Source organism: Nilaparvata lugens, chromosome 8 (assembly GCF_014356525.2).
Source record: "Nilaparvata lugens isolate BPH chromosome 8, ASM1435652v1, whole genome shotgun sequence".
Lineage (NCBI taxonomy): Eukaryota > Metazoa > Arthropoda > Insecta > Hemiptera > Delphacidae > Nilaparvata > Nilaparvata lugens.
In genome coordinates, this window is record NC_052511.1 from 24,861,898 (window position 1) to 24,885,317 (window position 23,420).

At 34.3% G+C, this 23,420-nt stretch overlaps 1 protein-coding gene across 1 annotated transcript in view; it reads right to left on the bottom strand.

Moving 5' to 3' along the window:
• Positions 1-23,420, bottom strand: part of LOC111047752 (histone-lysine N-methyltransferase 2C) — a 151,216-nt gene that overhangs the window by 64,354 nt on the left and 63,442 nt on the right. The window contains 8 exon segments of the mRNA XM_039435095.1: positions 5,644-5,879; positions 7,283-7,466; positions 11,032-11,326; positions 12,055-12,193; positions 16,787-16,927; positions 19,013-19,291; positions 20,401-20,805; positions 22,467-22,743. Of these exon segments, the coding sequence (XP_039291029.1) occupies positions 5,644-5,879; positions 7,283-7,466; positions 11,032-11,326; positions 12,055-12,193; positions 16,787-16,927; positions 19,013-19,291; positions 20,401-20,805; positions 22,467-22,743 (1,956 nt within the window).

Below are 23,420 nucleotides of genomic sequence, written 5' to 3' on the forward strand. Positions count from 1 at the left end.
TATGACATAATGTTCTTTATTTTGCGCTAACCAATGTTTGAAATCGTTTATGAGACTCTGGTGAATTAATAAAGAGAAATATTGAATGTAAATAGTAAATGCAATAAATAATATCGCCGCCGATTTCAATTTGACTTTATGTGGATGAATTTATTTTCATTTTATAAACCTAATTATTATGGCTGTGGTTGATGCAATATCGTTCATTAATTTACAAATCAATCTGTATAATAATAATTGAATATCCAAGGGTTTCAGTGCAAATAACCGTGACTTTAATATTACTCTTAATCACAATGTGAAGCTGTCAAAACTCTTGTAGTACAATGGAATAAAAATTAATGAAAGGTTGAAAGTTGTAAAACCGGTGCCACGCTGCTTCAACAATATTTCTCAATTATCAATGTTGAATCATGAATTATAAAGAACAAAAACCTCTATATTATAAAAAACAATGAATTACTCCCAAGGACGAATCAAATACTAGAACGTCAGTCGATACAAGAGTATTCTAAACATAAAACTAATGATATTATCTTCACCGACAAATTAACAACAAAAATTATTTAGATGCGAGAAAAAACTATGTACAGAATCAAGCACAAAATAAGTAACAACAATCAAGCACAGACAACATCAATTTAGAAGAATGTAAAAGTTTACTGTCAAGTATCAAGCAATAAACAAGCATGGAGAACAAACAACATTTGTACTACAATAAAGATAATCGAGAGTGGATGTGCTTACTATAGTGTTCAGCTACTATTATTTCAAGTCTTAACAACGTGTGAGTTTTTCATCTTGAAGTCCAACTTATTTTTGTAGATTATATTGAAATTGAGTGTTTGATGGTTGGTTGTAGATTAACCACATTTAGTACGTAGCTGAGTTGTTATTGGTTGTCATTGGGAAGTAGGAACGCAATCTAATACTAATTTAATTTTAGAAATTAAATTGAAACTGTCGAAATAACTAATTGTCTAATAACTAAGGTAAATTGACACCAATCACAAAAATTGCCATTGGAATGAATTTATAGACAATATACAAGAAAAGAATAAATTCCAACATACGATACAATTCATAAGATGTCTACTTTTTATAAGGAATACGCGTGATTACTCTATCATCATTGAGAACTACAATTTCTTGAACTTCAAAAGTCAATGCGCCTCATATAAAAAATGGGAAATCCCAGTTAGATTGAATATTCATCAATCATTCTTTTTTATTCTGAACAAAGGTTTTTGCAAAACATTAAAAGCCGATTTTTCGAGAATGACGCAGAGTTGAAAATTGGAATTACATTTGAGGTGAAATGAAACAAGAGGCAAACAGCATACAGGGAAAGGTGTGTGTAAAATACTACTATACCTTAATTTGAGTGCACTCAGTCCGGTCTAAGTGGGTGGTGACTGGGTGAGTGCTGCCTGTGTAACTCTGCTGAATCTAATTCAGTAATGCCTGTATTCGGAGGCAATTATTGTAGTAATATGAGTGCAATGAGTGAGCGCCCATCTATTGTGTTAGTTATTGATGCATACTGTGCTGTCTTGGAGAATCACGTGCAATGAGAGCAATGTTGGGTATAACTTTTGAATAATTATAATGTGAAATCATCAAAAATAATTTAGTACAGCTAAATATGTGTTGTTTCCAGCATGAAACTGCAGTATTGTAAGTGAAATACTAAATAAAGTGGAAATGACAATACAATCAGTTGAATAAATAAGATAATTTTTAAAATCAAAAGTATTTTCTTAACAAATTTTTGATCTACAAATCCCCTAAACTAAAAGTTGTAAGATTAAAAACTTGGTAATCAGAAAAAGGTTGTAATCAGGAAGAGAATAATTTTGAGTAGTAAGACAACTGAATTGAGGATTTTAATCACTGAATTCTCTGTTCCGATGTCCAGAAAAGTATGACGAGCTAGCATTTAGAACCATTATACATATTACTGATAACCAAGTTGACACATTAAGGGACGTTTGCACAATCGAAGCTTAAACTGAATTTAATCAACCTGGTGATGAACCACATTATAAGGAACAAGAATTGATATGGATTTAATCCAGTTTAAAATTAAATTTAGTTCAAACTGATACTGTGCAAACAGGCCTTAGTGAAATGTGGGTTGATATAAGTCAACGTGGGTTGAGTCGATATTAGTACCTTTCGATACTAGTTGAATAATCTAGTTAGTGTAATCAAGTTAAAAGTTACACTCTACATTGCACACATTCGCTATGCCATTAATGTGTGGGGTGGGTCGTGCCAGAATTTGGAGAGGGTGTTCAAGCTCCAAAAAAAGCTGTTAGAGCGATCAAAGGTATTATGCCTTTAGAGACCTGTAGGAACCACTTCAAAGAATTAGGCATACTAACCGTTCCCTCTATTTATATCTATGAGGTGATTATGCATGTTAGAAGAAAGACTATGGCTAGAAATGCTGATTCGCATGGATACAATACACGAAATAGAGGAGACTATGCTTCACTGTATCACAGAACAGCTCTTTTTGAGAAAAAACCAACATATATGGGCCTTGAATTTATTAGACAGCTTCCTGATCATTTGAAAAATTGTGAAGATGTCGATGTCTTTGAGAAGGAGTTTTTGATGATTTTTTAAAAATTGTTTTTGAAGATTTTTGATGCTTGGAGTACTCTATACCACAGAAGAGTTTGTCTGTAGAGAGGGTTCCTTTGTGTAATTTATTTTCTTCTTTTTTTGTAATACTGTATGTATTTTAATAAAATTAGTAGAATTGATGGTGATGTTGTGAAATCTCTCCATAATAAGAAAACAAAGATATTGTCAAATTTCACTAAAAATTCATTAAAACCTCAGTACAGCTGATGATGCGTTGGTAAACGTGAAACTATGGTAGGCTACTGTTTTAAAGTTTTTAATAAATTTTTAGTGAAATTTGACAATATCTTTGTTTTCTTAGTATGTATTTTAAATATTTGACAATTCCTATATTCTGATTTGAGTCTCTGGGAAACTTTAAAAACAAACAAACAAACAATCGCCATAGCGTATGTCAAGAGTTTGATGTATTGAAGATCCCAAAGACTCAGCCCAATGTGCACCAATATCTCAAGAAATTAGAGCAACCTGCTGACAGGAAAATGGTGGTGTCCACTAAACCTGAATATTAGTAGCGGATTCGTTACTAGACGGATTACTATGATTCCGTCTATCGTTCCTGTGAAAAAGGGTTTGAACGCTGCTAATGTTCCTATGTGATTACGTTTTGCCACTACTGGCGGCTACTAGGAGACGCCACTATTATCCCTATGAGCACCAGAAAACTAGGGTGTATACAAAGTGTTCCTGATTCAGAATAATCCCAAAGACTAGGCCTAATATGGACCGAAAATGTTTGTAAATGGGAGTTCAAACATAATTTGAATAGGTGAAAATAGTTATTGTGAATCCAGTAAATATTTCTTCTTAGTTAATTATTCAACTGTTTCTTCATTATGATCATCTGCACCAACATAACCTAGAACCAGGTGTACAATGAAAGACGCTGAGATGTACTTATATGTGTTCCACGACGGACTAAGCAGATCGCATTCTTTGGTATTGTGCTGTTGCTCAATCTCTTCACATCTTACTCAAACTATGTTAATTTTAGTACATAGGATGTAAAGTAACTACTTTGGAAGTAGTACTTTAGTATCAAAATCCATGCGACTGTATGTTAAAAATAACGACTGTAAAAAAAAAAAATACGACTGCAGATAGTTGATGGAGGAAAACATATTTAATATTGTACTACAGTATGTCTATAGAATTTTATGGATGGAACAACACTAAACAGTTGTTAAGATGGACAGAATTTCAAATTATGAACAAGTCGAAGTAAAACATGGCAAAAATATCAGGCTTGAGAAAATCAACTTGGCAAGTTTAATAAGACTTGTTTTCTAAACTCCTGTAACTGGGTTGAATTATTGACAAATCTCTTTTACTTTTAGCGGAAAAGGGTGGAAACGTTATAACAAGGGATTCGTTATATCGAGGATCTTCTGCATCCTCCTCGCTCATACCACACACACACATACACATACACACCAACACCAAGTACTAGTAACATAACCCACAATATCGAGAAACATACAGAAAAAGAATCATGCAAACCACCAATAATTAAACACACCTAGTACATTTACAACACTAACGTTTAGAGGAAATATATACTGAACATATAGATAGGATAGTGTTAATAATGTGGCTGTTTACAAAATTCTGAGAAAATCACTTCAATTCATCCCAAATAAAGGTGGGCCACAACTAAATAGTTTTTTTGACAACTTGAAAATTGCAGAATATTTTATCAAAAACTATCCAAATTTGAATTCGATTGTTCGACAAAGCCTGGCTTGAGATCAACAAGATTTTTATAGAAATGAGACCCTGAAGTTAATTTGTAAATCAAAATGAAAAAAGTAATTTTTCAGAATTTCATAAAGAGCACAAAAGTTGGAACACATATAAAGATTTATGAAAGAACTTACATGAAAAATAAAGGAAACTATTTTAATAATGTATGATGCATATTAAATTGTTACGTAATAGTTAATAAGTTCAGAAGATGACAAGGCTTAAAAGTGTAAGAAAAATATATGTTAATGAAGTAATTTGAAACTTTACAGTAGTAAAAAGAATTTAGAATAAATCTTCAAGAGGACACTGAAATGGAATTCAGCATTTAATTTTTACTGTTACTGTATTTTTAAAAATAATTCAATATAGCTTTATTGTATATTAGAAAAGTATGGTAATGAGATTGAGGTTGTAATGCAAAACATATAAAGCGACATATTACATCCGGACTCAAATGTTTAGTTGCAAAACAAACAAGCAATGAAAGGTAGGATACAAAAAACTGATCCAACCATTTTTATCATGAATTGAATCTTTGATCTCTGGAAAGTTTCCAAAGTATTTCCTACCTTCAATCTTTATTATTTTCAATCGTCAATAATTAATATTTATTATTTTTCCTATCTTGATCTAACTTTGAACTGTATTGATGCATATTATATTCTCCTTCTCAAGTACTCTTATTCTGATACAGAGAAATGTAGATATTATAAGTGCAGAGAGCTCATAGTTAAAAATTATGTAAGAGTTAAAATAGACTAAAAATGCTATATTCGAGAAATTTATATTGCGTAAAAAATCATGTCTCCCGTACATCAAAATCATGTATCTTATAACAAACTAAGAATTACGTAGTTTATCAGTTGATCATTTTGGAAGTGAAAATTGTTTCACAATTTATTGGATTAAACTTAGGAACAGAATAAATTTTGGGCTAGTGCCTGTTCTTTCACTCAATTATTGTAAAATTTGTGATTCAATATATGAATAGATTTGAGTGTTTTCGAAGTCACCCCGAAACATAACGATGAACAGATTCTAGTGTTTTTAAAGCCACCCCGAAACATGATACACTGCCCAGTTAATAATCAGTTTTGAGAGCCTGAGAACCACACACAGATCTACATGATAAATAAAGAAGGTTCATCTTAGGAAGAGAGACACATCCATTTACTAGGTGCATGCATTCATTCTTGGTTGTAAGGAGGGGAGGAGGGAGGAGATTGGCTTGATGTGTGTTACCTGGTGCGGGCCAGGGCCCGGGTAGGGTGGAGGCGGTCCCGGGTAGGGCGGGGGCGGTGGTGGTGGCGGGGGCGGTGGGGCGAGCCGAGGTTGGGGCGGAGCACCAGACAGCAGCTGATTGATGCGAGGAGAGGCCGCCGCTACCAACCGCTGTTGTTGTTGTTGTTGCTGCTGTTGTTGCTGCTGCTGCTGCTGCTGTTGTTGCTGCATTTGGAGACGTTGTTGCAGTTGTTGGCCTGTAACAAATTCCAATTGACAATATTATTTATCTCTTTTTTTCAAAATGTTGAATTCAGGAAATAAAGATTTTCAGGGAAGACACATTATATCCTATACTATTAAACGAGCAAGTTCTGTTTATATGTTTACATGTTTGGATGTTTATATGTTTATATTTCACCGGATCTCGAAAACGGCTCTAACGATTCTCACGAAATTCAGAACATAGTAGGTTTATAATATAAATATTCGATTGCACTAGGTCTCATCCCTGGGAAAACTCGCTGAAGGACATTCAAAGGATAATAATTATTATTCATCCTTGGAAAAACAGCTGATAATAATTATTTCGTCGTCTGATGGTGATGGAAGTGAGTGAGCGAGAGTTCATGGGTGTGGGACTGTGTCAAAATAATTATGACTCAGCTGTTGAACTTTTGTACGGTAATCATTCAATCAGGTACTTAGTGCCGGTTGCAAAAAAGCCGAGTTATTTTCAATTCTGATTAATTCCAGTAGATCCATCATTTTGAAATGGTCTTCTCTGATTTGGTTCACGTGAAATTAATCGGGATTGAAATTTAACCGGCTTTTGAGCAACTGGGCCTTTGTGAGGGAAACTTAATCTCAATTTACTGTGATTAGATAGAACATTTCTGTATGAATGTTATTATAATTTCTTCTTTCGTAATAATTTTTTATGCTTTTGTACTCCAGAGCTAAGCTCAGTCCCCGATATTTTATAATAATTTAGTACAGCCAGCATAGCAAACGATCTAACCGTTTTTACTCATTTTTTCATGAAATCAATATAATAGGAAAAATAAACTGACTAATTCTGATAAATTATCCTGATGGAGGTTATATAACTATCAAATCAATATAATAGGAAGAAAATAAACTGACAAATTTTGATAAATTATCCTGAAGAAGGTTATATAACTATTTATTAAGTCAATTTTTTTGATATCACTTAAAACTGTGAAATAATGATTAACTTTAAAAATGTGTATATAGGTACTTTAATTTAAATAAAAAATAATGGATCTTGAATAAAATCATATCGTTGGTCATGTTAACAAATGAGATAATGTTGAACAAGTCGGTTTATCTATAATTGCCAGATAATACTTCTCCTGAGAGATCCGCTGATTGATTGCAATAGTTCAACAGCTGAACATAATTCTGCCACACAGGCACTCGCATCTTCTGTTATCGACAGATGACGAAATTATCATCTGTTTTTCAAAGGATGAATAATTATTAGTATCCTTTTCATGTACTTCAGCAAGTTTTCCCAGGAATGAGACCATGTGCAATCTAATTTTTATATCAAGAATATCCTATATTGAACATTTAATCAAAATCTTTAAGAGTCGTTTTCAATGTTAGGGTATATAAATTGAATGAAATAAATTACCTGGCACCAAATGAGGCTGCAGCTGCAGCCTGGAGATGACTTGTTGTTGCTGCTGCTGCTGTTGTTGTTGTTGCAAAGCTCCGGCCAAATTGACATTGGCAAAGGTGTTGGCGAAGTTGCCGCCCGCGGCTTGAAGTCCACCAATCGCCGCTAGTTTCTGCTGGTGCTGTTGCATTGCCAAAAGCTGCAAAGTTAAAAATAAATAATAGATTTGTCAATCAATTAATAAACCAATTAATACACATTGAATAAGTTTTCCTCAAAACATTTGTGACTATTACTATAATTTGAATACTATTATAATAGTAGATAATATTGGACTAGCAAAATAACAACTTAATGTAATAAAGCAAGGATATAAACAACTATCTAGGCATGGAGGAAACTGAAATTGAATATTGCTAGTTTTAAAAAAATTATGGATTTTTCATACTAGAGTAAGCATCAATACTACCGGGAAAGTTTTTCTAATTAAATAATTTTACTGAATGGGGAATTTGGGAGTAAGCTTGAATAATAGCCTACCGGATACGGATTTTTCAAATACTATTCCCAGCCTATATTGGGAGTAGACTTACATAATATCAGATACTCAAACGGATCAGCCATTGAAGAATTAAATTAATAGAAGTGCTGAACTGTAGTAATTAATATAGAAATTTCGTCAAAGGAGACAAAGTAATGTAAAAGGAATGATCACGAGTGAATTACAACAGTAGAGGTAAGCCAGTAGCAATAGTAGGTTATGTGCCGAGCACTGTTTCTAATTTTTGTTAAAATATAGTAAATTTAATACGCAAAAGGCTGAAGCTATTATTGAAAGGGAGTTAGCGAAATTGTTTTCTCTCTCTATGATGAACGGCCATGACTTCGAGTTTCCCAGGATAGATATTTAAAAATTGTGGCTCCGAGTCGTCGAGGAATGTAGATAATGGAATTATTTCTCAAACTTAGCCATCCTGTCGCGACATAGAGTGCGATAAGTTGGAAAACAGCAAGATATTACTATTATAACAAAGTACTGATTTTGCAGTTATTCTTTGGTCCTAATGCTCTAGAAGCCACGCGACGATTGGTCAAATTGATTCCCTTCGCCCAATAGGAGACCTGTTTCTTAATACAGAAGTGGGGCGATTCCCCAGCCGAGAGACCAGATTACGTTTCGGAGGACACTTTGCTAGGAGCACTACGAGAGTGAAGATGTAGTAAATTTGTTTCACCCTTTTTGGGCAAGTTTATAATATTAAACCATTAGTTAATGTGGGAATTAGTTTTATTTTTTTTAAGTTTAAATTTTCCAGTAGTGTGCCATGTCCTGAAAAGTTTAATTGTGTTTTTCCATCATGTAGGAATAATTGTTTCTTCAAATAGCCGCTAAGGTACGTAAAATAAGGTTAAAATATAATTTAGGGAACTTAAATAATTGAAATTTCCAGCAGAGTATTGTATCAACAAAGCCTGTTATTGTTCAAGTTAATAATATTGTTTGAGAATAGTCCTTTTGATTTTATTAGTGATGAAAGATAATTATAATTTTTTCTAAAGAAGTACAGAAAGTAGAGAAGAAAATTTTCAGTTATGTTACATTTGAGTTATTGTTTCTGAAGATTTATCATTGCAGAGAATTGCTTAAAGTCAGGAAGACAGTCTTTAAATAGGAATGTAATTTTGAATATTATGTCAAGTTTGAGACTTGCTAAAGTTTTATATTTTTCTGACTGTGTTTTCTCTAGGCGTTAAGGCTTTTTCTGTACGCTAATTATTAAATTATAACAGAACTTTTGAATTATTTGTGAAGGAAGAAGATCCATTAATTCTTATACAACGAATCAGTAGTTTTTAAAAAAAGTAAAAATCTATTTAAAATGAGGATTTAAATAGAATGAGAGAATTAAAATAATCTGCAATCAATAGATAACTCCTGTTTTAGCTTTTGATGAATTGTAGGAAGAGTTAGAAATTTATGTTGTAAACATTTATTTACAGCGGTTCATGTGTGACCCCAAACCAAATTCATGTACCACCCCTTTGGTTCCGCAACTTTATGTAACACCGCTTCAAGACACCCGTTCAGATGACAGGTCTAGGGACGTAAGATGACGTCGCCGTCAAGCCAAATTCAACCGGTAAAAGTTCACCGCCAAAAACAAGGTACCATAACCTCGACGATTAAGCAACGTACAGACCAACGAAAGTGCAGTGTAGTGAAACAAAGGTTCATTCAAGAATGTCAATCAAAAGTGGGGATTCCAAATTTATGAAATAGGTTATATGGGTTATTATCGACGAAAATTGGGTTCAACGTGTTTTTTTCTTTCTTGAGTTTTCGCATTGAAATAATTTGTTATTTTATGGCTGATATTGTTTGGTTTTGTGACGTTTTGCTATTTAAACAAGGGATAGTAATGCGCCCCCAAATCAGAGGAAGGATGTCAACAAAGTAACATGAAATTGTTGTTTCCTTTGTCCGATTTTAGTTGCCAATGTTTATTGAAGTTGTTTGTATTTTTCAATTATTTCAAAGTGTAGTGTTAGTTTATAGTAGAAACCTATTAAATCAGGCATGGCAAGATTAATAATTGAAGTTTTCTTGACTCTAGCCCGTTCACCTGCATGAATTAAGTATAGACTCAGGTATTTTCTAGATGTGTCGGCCTATTTCCAAATTCTAAATTTTATTCCAAATTATCTTTTTTATATCTTTTAAAAGACAGACACAGTTAGGTTGCACCGAACGGGATAAACTATCTTGAAACAGATATCAAGTATCGAGGATTTAAACTTGTTTTATTTCGCTAGGAGCAACCAGATATAAAATAATTTATCAGGCATAATAAAAGAAACAAATTATATAACATTTATGAAAGTATACTTTCAATTTTTTAGAAAATTTTGTACACAAACATCATTAGGTTAGTAAGTATTTTTCGATATTAATTATTGTTAATCAAAATTTATCAAAACCTGTTACTTTTGTGGATCTTTCAACCATATTAATAAATATTTTTCAAATAATTCTTCCACTTTCTATTTACTAACCTACTTGTTGCTATTGCAAATTCTGTAATTCAATCATTTTCATGCCAAAAAATGTATACAACTCATTTTTTCATCAAATTGTTTACTAATTATCTTGAGGATAGGCACAAGAGGCTCATTCCCAAAATTGACCATTTCATGGATTACTGTATAATAAATATTTCAAATATCCAATATTCCAGTAGTTGGTTAACTACAATTTCTAATAAATCTTCCATTTTTCCATTTATACTTCCTGAATTTATATTGTGTAATGTTCAAGTTGGAGGGAATGACTGAGGGAAGGAATGCGCGAGAACATAGAACAACTGAAGAAGGATCTGAGATGAGCCAACTATAAGTGACCTCAAAAGGATGGCGGATGACACAGAGGCAGTTGCTGCCAATCAGCCCAACTGATGTTATCCAAAGAAGAAGAAGATGAATGTTAAAGCAGGACTTCCTATATACCGGACCTGCGCCTACAAAAAAATGGCCTAAAATGGTCTATGTGGTGGCCTTCAATATTTTAAACGGGAACTAGACGAACTGAGATTTTGACAAACTGCGACGCTCTCTAACAACTGATTAGTGATTTTTTCTCAGTAGGAATTTCTATGAGACCACCACATACGGCGGCCATTTTTGAAGGGGAGGTCCTGGTTGAAGTCCAAAAACTCAAGTTCTTTTGTAGATTTGTCAAACTCTTTCATAAGGATATAGTTACTTACAGCCTGCTGCTTTTGCTGTTGTTGTTGTTGTTGCTGCTGCTGCTGTTGTTGTTGTTGTTGCTGCTGCTGCTGCTGCTGCTGCTGTTGTTGCACTTGCACCTGCGACACACTGGCTATAGTGGAGGCGAGGCCCTCAACAGGGCTGGTGAGTCCCACACTGGTCACAGCGGCCTGCCCCCCCACTGCGCCCTCCCTCTCTTTGTCAATGCTGGTTGGCGGCTTCTGGTCACCCCTACCCCCGCTCACAGCCGCCCCCTGGTCGCCATCCATGTCCCGTTTCTCGCCTCTGTTCGTACTGCAAGCAAGATTCAAGTGTGATTTTCAAAAGTTTCGAGCATTGTTTCTGGTTTATGATGGTATTAATTTTGGACCAGTTTGTGATTTCAAGTACATTTTCGAGTATTATTTTTGGTTTGAGATGTGAATGCATTCTGGAGTATTGTTTTTGGTTTAAGATTTTAGTGCATTTTATTGGTTTTGGTTTGTAATTTTGTGCTTGACATGTTAGTTGGTTTGGAAATTTCAAAATTGTTGGATAAGAAAGATTATATTTATAGTAAAGAGAATATTTATAAGCATATGAAATCTTCAACGTGAGAATTAACAGGTTTTATCTAAAATAATTTTAACTTCCAAAATGTTTAAATACATTTCAGTCACATTTGAAAAAGTGAACATTGAACAGGATTGTCAAATTCCTGTTTGCCTTTCTTACATAATTATTCATAGAAGTCTTTTTGTTACAGATTTATAGATTTAAACAGATTTGAAACAACAAGAAGTTCAGACTGAATATGCTTTTCTCCTTCCATCATAGTAATTTTTTGTTATCCAATGAATGAGTGAAAGAATAAATTTTTATACAGATTTAAATTTTGAAACAAGAAGTTTTAGATTAAATATATGTTGTTTTTCCCTTGCCATCATTGTAATTTTTATCGAATACATGAGTGAAAGAGCAACCAATTTTATAAAATAGTATTTTCTGGATACTTTGCTACGGTGTATCAAGAATGTACCAACCTTGGATCCTCTTTTGGTTTGTGGTCTTCATCTTCCAAGTCATCGAGGATGTTCGTCTTCTCACCACCCGTCACCGAGTCCAGTTCCGGATCGGCGTACTCCAGGATATTAAAATCAGGTCCCATTTCAGCTGCAAATAATATTTGTCATTTCATTAATTCGATGACTTTTTCATCTATCCTGTATTCTAACCTAATTTATTCTTTCATTATTACAAAATACATAACTTTCATATTTTTTATAAAAAACAAATCAGTAACGGTATCATAGTGAAAATTAGTTGGATAGATTTGAATTAGATGCTGTGATTATTGATTTATAGGTTAGAAGCTTAGAACAGATCATTGGAAGACAACAGATGTTTGGAAGAGCTGATTTCAGTTCAACAATAACATTTTTGCATTTTTGACACTGTTAGTGAGTAATCGTGCACTGTGATTGGTCGATAAACTGCATTAAAAAGTAAAAACCATTGCATGAAGTGAACTTTCAAGTATAGTTTTAAAAATCAATTACGAAAAGCCAGCTCTTATGGGATTACTTGTGATGTAATGTTTACATTATAACATGGTCGTAAATAAAAAATTACTGTTGACAATGAATCCCATGCGATTCGAAAGCATCTTCCAGTCAGTAAATATTTCATATTTTTCACAATTAATATAATGTGCAAGTGATAATAAAAATTCATTTTGACACTTGGAGGATTACATATCCGAAACTAGTCGTATCTCAAAGAAAATAGATATTTATTCTCCGAATAAAAAGAAAAATATTCCGATAGGAATTGAAACGTTGCCAATTCGTCATGTGTATTATAAGAATATTAATAAATTCTCAATCAATCATAATCAACTGTGGGAAACGTTGATCCACTCTTATTTATCAACGTTGCCTTCATCTGTTCCAATTTCTATTTGACTATTTTCGTGCGGTTGACTATAGTAATTGAACGAGCGTTAGCGAGTTCTTACTTTCGACTTAATGAAGGCCAAAATCGTTGTCCATCTGTTTGTATGTTCTACGATAACTCAAGAAAAAAGAATTGATAAATCAGCAACAAATCTATATAAAAATCGAGCCTCAAATTTTGACATTCAATAACTTATTTTTGTGTGCACCGAATTTGATGATTTTTTAGTTGTGTTCGTTATGTTCAGGACCAGGTTTATGGCCTAACAAATTTATAATCCCACTTCAGGACTCTTTCCTACGGTCCTTTAAAGTTTACATGTAATCCTCATGGGAGATGAATACGTATTCTTCTAACCTTTTTACAGGTCAAGTTCGTTAGACAACAAAATTTACTCACTCCTTCGTCCTTTTTCAGGATATGAAAATAATATTAAAAGTGCATAAGAAAAAATCTGGTGTGGCGCACTCACACAACTTTCCTTGCCGTTATGAAAATTGATCAACTGACGTTAGTGTTCACGTGCATCTCGAGTGTCTACTATTCAACGATCTAAGCCAGCTGGTGACAGGACAATAACGCTGCAGACACACGAAGTCTGCTATCTCTTCATAGTGGATGATTTAATAGAATCAACAGTCGCCAACAGTTTGCAATTTAATAATCTTATTTTCTAAAACTTCGATCTTATATTCAATTTGAGGTGAAAAGGTGAACATTGATTGTAGAGATTTTTATGCTCAATCTTTTCCACTTGATTTTTTTTGTTTAAATTATATCTGAAGCCTGATAATTGCGAATCCAAAATCAAACTTTGCATAGATGGGGCGGAGCTCCTGGAATTTTTACAGATATGGGACTTGCGGCAGTTGATACAGCTTATCAATGACTTTTTTAGGTATAAATTTGATCAAAATCGTTGGAGCCGTTTTCGAGAAAATCGCGAAAAACCCTGTTTTTGACAACATTTTCGCCATATCTGCCGCCATCTTCAATTGCATTTGATCGAAATTGTTCGTGTCGGATCCAAAAACTGTAAGGACCTTAAGTTCCAAATTTTAAGTCATTCCGTTGATTGGGAGATGAGATATCGTGTACACACACACACACACACACACACACACACACACACACACACACATACAGACCAATACCCAAAAACCACTTTTTTGGACTCAGGGGACCTTGAAACGTAGCCTATAGAAATGTGGATATTGGGGTACCTTAATTTTTTTCGGAAAGCAATACTTTCCTTACCTATGGTAATAGGGCTAGGAAAGTAAAAAAAAATGTTGTGATTCATCATTTAGTCACCTGAAGAATTCATTACATGCAATTACCACAGTTCTCCATTTATTCATTCATAACATCAGCTGAGGCTATTTGGGAGCTATCACACAGACAGTCCTTCATGCGCTGACACATGATTTCAGCTGGATAATATACAACATAATTATTAACAACTTTTACATCAAACACTGATACAAGATAACAATGTGTGGTTTTCGCCAATCATTTTCTCTTGGAACTTTCTATCGAAATCATTTATCACACCTTTCATTTATGATTTTATCATTTATGACCACCTTCTCATTTAAAAAAATGAATTTGGATTCATATTAGGGACAAAGATGTTGAAGCGACAATGTAAATTTCGAGGAGTAATTTTTCATTTCAAATAGGATCCCTAATGAAACCTACAGTCAAATTATTCTTGTAAAATAAAAATTTAGCTTCTTCCACAATTTACACCAACTCTGTATAATAAACAGTTGCAAATTTCTGAGATTACAACTGTTCATGAGCGAGTTCTCCAACCCAGGGGGTCACTGGTTATATGTAGTAAATTATATCTATATTTATATTTATTTATTTATTCATTTATTTATTTGTGGACAGAATCACAAATCATATAAATATGATTAGGAAGGAACAACAGGCTTGGCCCAAATCTATTCCATTCCCAAATTTTGATAAATTAATAAAATGTCCAAAAATAGGTTATGTTTCTACTGTAAAATGTTGAAGTTCAATTTTCGTCCAAAGACATATCTGACATTTATTTTACTCATAAAAAAAGAAAATTGAAAAACTTACATTTTCTTGGATACTTTTGTATGGTTTTAGTTTTAAGTCATGTTCACACACTTTATTCCCTGCAATTAGCACAGATAGATAGGGAATGACTTTTACATACAAACATTTTGCACTCAATACACTTTATAGTGGTTTTGACATCTCTGGAACGGGGGCAGATGCAACACCTTCCGGCACGTCGGTTGTCGTTCTCTGCGTGTCTGGGCTCATCGATACCAAGTTGTTCGGCAATCGCAAGGCGAATTCCTCTACGCAGTGTTGGTGTTTGTAGTCTTTCCTCTAACCAAGGCTTCATCAGACCTTCTGCCAGGGTAAATAAAAACTCTACTCTTGGTTGTGGAGTTTGCTTGTTCAGAAAAGTGTTCTCCTTGTAGATGATGTAAGAATTAACACAGGCACTATTCAAGATGCCATAAAAGAGACACACAGGCCATCTTCTTGTTTTCCTACTACAGGAATACTGAGCAGACATTTGATCCAACAAATCCACTCCGCCTTTGGTATTGTTATAAAAGTGAATTATTTCTGGCAGCTTTGAGTTCTGTTGCATGGAGTATCCCTGGTGCATGTTTGATAGTAGAAGTACATTCTTATTTTTTTTTGGTGTAAAGGACACCAATGTCAACTCTCTGTCAAAAGCAAACATTATTGTTCCTTCTGGTCTGCGCTGCAACACTTCTTGAGGTATGTGAGGCTTATTTTTGCGCAGCGTTCCCACCATGGTCAAGTTGTATTTACTCAGCATGTCGTTGAATAGAGGGACTGAACTGAACCAATTATCAACAGTAATATTTCTATTACTGCCTTGAATGGTTTCTGATAATTTTTCCACAAAAAATGCAGCTTGTGGTTGTCCTCCTGTATTCATTTTTTTCCCAGTGTATGGGATGGCATTGATCAAATAACCATTAGAGTTGCAGAGCATGACCAACTTCAAACCATATTTTGCTGGTTTATTTGGGATATACATACGGAACCGTGAATTCCCTCGAAAAGCCAGGAGCTGTTCATCAATACAACAGTACGGTCCAGGGATGTAATACTCCTTACAATGTTCAATAAACTTATCCCATACCTCTCGAATTGGTGCAAGGGCGTCAATTTCCTTTCGAGCGTCTCGCGTTAACTTGTCATCAAATCGTAATGTGTTGATTAAAAACTCAAATCTTGCTAAGGGCATTACAGTTCTGGTGATGCGAAGGCCCCTACTTTCGTGCCAAAGAACTTTTGTAGACGTGTGGTTGTGATTTAATGCTCCAAAATAAATCAAGAGTCCGAGTAAGGCTCTAACTTCTTTATTAGTAGTCTCTTTGGTAAAAGTTGAATCATTGTAGTTTACTTTTTGAATTAAAATCTCTTGATTTGTGTACTTTACAATTGCATCGATTATGGTTTCATTTACAAATAAGGAAAACAGATTTTCAGCATTCGTAACACCCCGAGCAGCTCCAGCAGGTCGGGATCTCATGAAAATTATGTTTCGTCGAGGGGTTCGACCAGCTCTTTTTGGAGGTTTGGTTGACCATCTATACTTATTTTTGCCTACCAGTTGTTTTTTTTTAGGCCTAATAATATAATCAGGTAAGTTTTGCATTGTATCCTCACCTTGACTACCTTCTTCTTCTCTTTCATTTTCTTCACTTTCTTTCTCCTCTTCTTCACCTTGTTCTGCAGTAGAAGTTCCAGGTTGTAAGTCTGCCTCATTTATTCTTTGTTTTTTACTTGGTCTTTGGGTTTCATCATCTGTATCTTCTTCACTAGAAGGAGGTATATATTCGTCTTCAGATGCATCAGGGGAAAAAACATCCGGAAGGACATCATCGTCTTCAACAACATCAGTTCCCCCCTCACCATCAGATACATCTTCAAAGTTATCAGTGATATTTGTTTCATTATAAATAAAAAAATAAAAGTATATAAATGATCAGCGTTGGAAGTAAAACTATTTCCATTCTAAATTGCATAGATAAAAATAACAGATAAATAATTAGATGGATGAATCCTTTGAACTCATTATTTTATTAGATTTGTAAACTTTTCTCTCGATAGTCAACAATATATATTTTTTTTAATTATCATAAAATAGCTGGACATTTACTAGCTCCAGAAACAAGAACAAAGTGAAAGGCTTTTGTTCAACAAAGGCATAATTCAACAGTTGGGATTTCGCACGAAGCTAGTCAAATTACAAAATGACAATCTAATTAAAAATATAACATTCATTATGCTGAAATGAGTAATAATTTAATTTTTTATAATATTTTGGATAACTCCTGATTAATAAGTATCAATTATTTTATGCAAGTAGTAGATTTAGAAACCAAAATACAATAATCCTATTATCCTATTATATTAAGTGAGCAATTTCTGTATATCTGTTTATATTTTTATATCTGGTTATTCATGTTCAACGGATCTCGAAAACGGCTCTAATGATTTTCACGAAATTTGAAACATAGTAAGTTCATGATATAAAAATTCGATTGCACTAGGTCTCTCTCATCCTTGGGAAAACTCGCTGAACGACATTAAAAGGATAATTCATCCTTGGCTAAAACAGCTGAGACTTTCGTCGTCTGTGGATAGTAAAAAGTGAGCGAGTGATTCTGTAGAAAATCAAAATATCGCATCCTCGTAATTCATAAACTGACGTATTGCCAGCTGTAAAATATGAATACCATCATTTTATCATTTTGAATAACAAAATAACACTCACTAATCACTTGAAATTGTCAAATAATGATAAACTTTGAAAATTATGATATACTCTAGTTTAGGAGGATTATCATGTCATGTCAACAATTAAGATTATGTTGATCAAATCGATTAAATTGTCTAGCTAGATAAAATTTCTTGCTGATTGATTATGATTACACAGCTGGAAATAATTCTGTCTCTTTCCCACACAGGCACACGCATCATCTGTTATCGAGAGACGATGAAATTATCATCTGTTTTCCAAGGATGAATTATCCTTTTGATGTAGTTCAGCGAGTTTTCCAAAGAATGAGACCTAGTGCAATCGAATCTTTATATCATGAACCCACTATGTTACAAATTTCGTGAAAATCGTTAGAGCCGTTTTCGAGATCCGTAAAACCTAAATAACCAGATATAAAAATAACCAGATATATAAATACAGAAATTGCTCGCTTAATAAAATAATACCAAAAATAAAAAGCTTTAGTATTGGGAAAGTGAATGTTTTTTGACTAAACAAACTCCAATTGAATAATTTATTATAAACTTTTAAATACTTTTATAATTTGGAAAGTCTTTTAGATGAAAATATGAATGAGATGAAAACGTTCCCATTCCACTTGGATTTAAGTTCCACCATTTCCAACATTCATAATATTATAAAATATATTCTGACTCAAGTTTAAATTTGACAACTGAAGCTGGGTTTTCGTTTGTGCGTGAATGCCATCGTCGACCACGACAAAAGAGGATCGCAGATTGGCTAGATTTCAATTTGTCTAAATAACCTAAAAGATTATGTTCAATTATATTTAATAGGAGAGGCTGAGTTTATACTTTTAAATGGCAATATGTTGATATTATTAGAAATGTTTTGATTTTTGAATAATAAAGATAAATAATGAAAAGTTATTTGATCAACTGTTTTAGCACACTTGAAATTTGGACAATAATGCTTGTCGTCGTCGACTGCGGAAGTTTACGCACAAACGAAAATGCACCTTAAGGTTTATAGTAACGTTTAAATCAAAAGAAAATGAAAATATTCGTTATCCCACAAAAAATTGACAGCAAATTGAATATGTTGAAAAAATGTATTACGTGAAGGAGGCAAAATGGATTTCCACCTGTTTTCTCCATAAATGAAACTTATTATTATTAAAAACCATTTTAGCATAGTAAGTAAACGAATTGGTTAGTCTTTCTAAACACTCATAATATCAGTATATTATACTGATTTTCAATTTTGATGACAAGTGAAATGGGACATGTTAATAATTTTTTTAAAAAATAGTAATAATGAGAATGAGAAAATAAAAATGGAGAACATACAAGCAGAATTAATACCGCTTAATCGTTGGGGGTCGATCTGAGGAGGCTGAGGTTGAGGTGGCTGTGGGGGTGGGGGTGGAGCCGGCTGCTGCTGTTGCAATCGCGAGGCATCAACCGGCAACCCCGGACCGGCAGGGCCAGGACTGGCTATGTGTCTCACTATGGTCTGCTGGCCACCTGTTATTACGCCACCTTCTGCCATAACAACAACATTATTTTAGACAATACAAAACAATACAATCAATTCAATAGATAATTACAATATTAAATAAGGAATTATTGAAATCATTAATACGAGTACATTCTAGTACCATTTCATACAAAGAATTTCAATTCACTACATAATTCAATCATGAATTGTACAGTTTATATCTGAACATGGACAGAGAATATTCACAGTAAACTCAAGAATCCATCCAATTATAATAATACATGAAAGCCATAAGAGATTCAGTGCGGATGAATCTTTAGTAGCAGCTGCTACTTGTTTCTGAAGGAAAATGGTTCAATAAACATCAAACAACTAACTTCAATGAGAACTAGTATTTTTTTATCTTCCATTTGGTGACTAAATAAATTCTGATTTTCTCTAGTAATTCTGTTTCCTATCTTATGAAAATAAACAAATAAACCTGAACCTCACTGTACCTCTTTGTTGACTTTCATTAATAATATATTTTTGTAGAAGTCATTCTGAGATATGGTAACTCAATTTTTCGCATGATTTTATTTGTTTGATACAAACATAGAATAAAAACTGTTAATAAAACGCTAGAAAGTCTACCACTTTCCATTCTTTTTATATTAGAAAGAATTATAATAATATTATGATGAGAGGCTCTTTAATGTATGAAACACGGAGACGACATCATCTCTGAAATGAACAGCATCGAACCAAGTTGTAGAAATTTCCATTTATTTTACTGTCAAAATGTTTATGAAAACTGTTGAGATGATTATGTGATTGAATAATAGATTGTATTGTTTTGGAAAGCACTTTACGAAAAATAAAGCTCAAATGTTGTATTAAGTTGGTGCAATTTTGTAATATTATTTTATTATTTATTCATACAATAAGTACATCATCTAAAAGATAGGGAAAGGAAAAATAAGGTAATCTTGTGCTATTCCTCTCCCAAATTTAGATAAGGTTAGACATAGTCCAAATTGCACTATGTAGTTTTGTACTTGTAGTTATTTACTTCACAAAATATTCAGTCCTGAAATATTTTCACAAATTTTCAAATTTAGATGCTTCAAAACCAAGCATAGAAGAAATATTTCACATTATAATAATGACTGACCGTTGGTGATCTGGTGCCTGTGTTGCACGAGATGGTCGTAGGGATCGAGCGGATTGCGAGGTGCGGCCGCGGCAGTGGGTCGTGTGGCAATCAAGCCGGGCCGCTGCAGCAGCCTGAATCGCGGTGGTGACTCGAGTCCCGCCGGCTGCCGCTGCTGCAGTTGGGGCGGAGGCTGAGGGGCGGCAGCTCTCACCATCTGCTGCAGTTGCGGCGGAGGGGCGGCAGCTCTAACCAGCTGCTGCATCTGCTGAGGGACGGCAGACGCAGCTCTCACCAGCTGCTGCATCTGCTGGGGAGGGGCGAGCCGCGGGCGGGTTAGCGGGGGCGGCAGGGGCTGACGGAAGGTGGGGTTGCCGCCTCCGGGCGCACCACTCTCCAACTGCACCGCCTGTTGACTGCCGTCGTCTGCAAAATTGTCGACATTTGTTAGCAAAGATCGATACAGCTTCACAATTCTTAGAAATAAATTCTCATATAAATGTTATACTCATCTCATTGTTGATATTTGTGATGAACAATCAATATCTATAGCCTTGTGTTATACTGTCAGCATTCCTTATAAATAAGATTAATGCTTCCCATTCAACCAACGCTGACACTTGAGATAAAAATAACATAAGGTTCTCTTTTTATAGTTTATTGATGCATGACATGTTTCAGGTTATTCAAGTCATTATCAACCGCAAAGCAAACCCTACATAAAGGTAACTTTTATAATGAATTGAAAACTGATTAACATTGGTTGAGTTTCAACCAATGCTGAAAGCATTACTGTTATTTGTAAGGAATGCTGGCAATTTGAAGTGAAGCCCATTATAATTAGTTTCTATCCAAATCTTTATCCTTCTTGAACTGTTACAACAGAGATCAAGTACTGACATGACCCTAGGCCTAAGGAGCAACTTGACAAAACTCAAGTCATCGCAATGTCGTTAGACACGACGTTTGGTTTGCCTGGCATTGGGCATTGGGGCCACTGGATGCGGGGCCACTGCATTTAAACATTTGATAGATGTAAGTGCAACCGGGTGTGGAAATTACTTATGAGATCTTCAGTTATCTTGACTGAACTGATAAAATACACTAATATAGAGGCAACAAACGTTTGAAATTTATCTACAAAAGTATAATTGAAAAGTATATTACAACAAGACAATGAATTAGAAAAAGGTTGTCAGGTGAGGTAAGAAAACCAGAGGAAGATAGGACTAAAGTTTGGGAAAATACAGATATTGGTAAGAAAATAATTGCTTTTTTGATGATTGCAATAGACAATTTCAAAGACTCTGAAAAGTGTCTCTGGGAAGCTTTTAAAAACAAACAAGCATTGAGAATGCACACCCTATTGCGCTGGTTCTATACGTGAACAGTCTATAAATTTAGATTCTTTGACGAACATCATTACTCTATTTTAGAAATGAGAAATTTCATATTTTTTGTATTTAAACAATCTATAACATAACTTCTATGACTAAATTGTTTTCATTTTGAAAAGTTGAATGATACTTTGTTTTACTTTAGAAAAAATCATGTTTTTGGACTAAGGAGAACTTGAAGCTTACAGAGAACTTGAAATTGGTGTACCTTGATTTTTTTGGAAAGCAATACTTTCCTTACCTATAGTAGTAATAATTTTTTTTTAATTGCTGTGACCTCAGGGCTGGGAAAACTAGATGTAGTTTAATTATTTAATTGTGGTGTCATACACTATTGGAGCTATGCTCAAATTATAGTTTCACATGACAAATAATGATAATAATAGTAAGTAGGGCAAGGAGAGTAGAAAAGGAAATATAAACTAACAATATTAGACAGGTGTGCCTAACTTACTCTGTGTCCAAAAAACATGTTTCTTAGACTCAGGGAACATTGAAATGAAAAGAGAACTTGAAATTGGGGTACCTTAATTTTTTGGAAAGCAATACTTTCCATACCTATGGAAATAGGTAGAGCAAGGAGATTAGAACAGAAAATAGAAACTACAAATATAATAAACGTGCGCCTAACTTACTTAGTGTCCAAATGCAATGTTCAGGAAATGGAAACGACAAAAATATTAGACTCACTCTGTGTCCAAATGCGCTGTTCAGTGTCGAGCTTGTTCTTGATGTGCTGTCGCTGCAGCAGTTCGCGCAGTTGCCGATTCATCTCGAGGTCAGGCGGCACGGGCGGCGCATGCGCAGTGGTCGCAGGTTGGTTGGACGCAGGTTGGCTGGGCGCATGCGGAGTGGGCGCACGCGGGCGCGGCATTGCGAACGAACTGGCCTGCAGTCCCGGTCGCTGCTGCTGCTGGTATTGCGCCGGACTCAGTACGCGCGCTATCTTTATGCCGCCCTGTACCACCTATAAACAAATAATATTTTCAGCCAATCTTATAATCATATCCAAAGCCGAATTTATACATGGATTAGTTGAGTTCTGAATGTATTTCACTCCTGTTTGCAGACAAGAGTTTTCTTAAGCAAACAGTATTGTATTCAATAATCTGTAATAGAAACTGTGTAACGGAATTTTTTATGTAAGTGATTAAATTAAATAAAACTTGATTAGATTTTATGGAAAGGAATGGAAAAACAGTGTTTTTATGCTATTCAGGAGCTTCTCAGTTCCTTCAAATAACTATGGCTGATTCAAATCTTAATGAGTATGCTTGAAGAACTGAATATGATCATAGATAAAAAATAGCATAAGAAGATATCCCATTGTCGTTCCAAATTTCAAGCCAATTTTTTATTAAGTCAAGCAGACTACTGTGTATTATTACTGTTTTGGCTCGGTGAGAGACTACAAGCGTCACATAGTTTCACGTAAAAGAATTACGTGGACTATCGGCCTGAGTTAACAGTAAAATTTGGATAATAAAAGTCCTATATCATGTGATATCTTCTTATGCTTTCTCTTCTCTATGTTATGATTTAGTCAATCATAAAATTGTTCATTGTATATTCTTCAAGAATAGTAATAGATGTCATACATGATAATATGGTAGCTTGGAAATTGTACAAGTAAACAAATGTTTG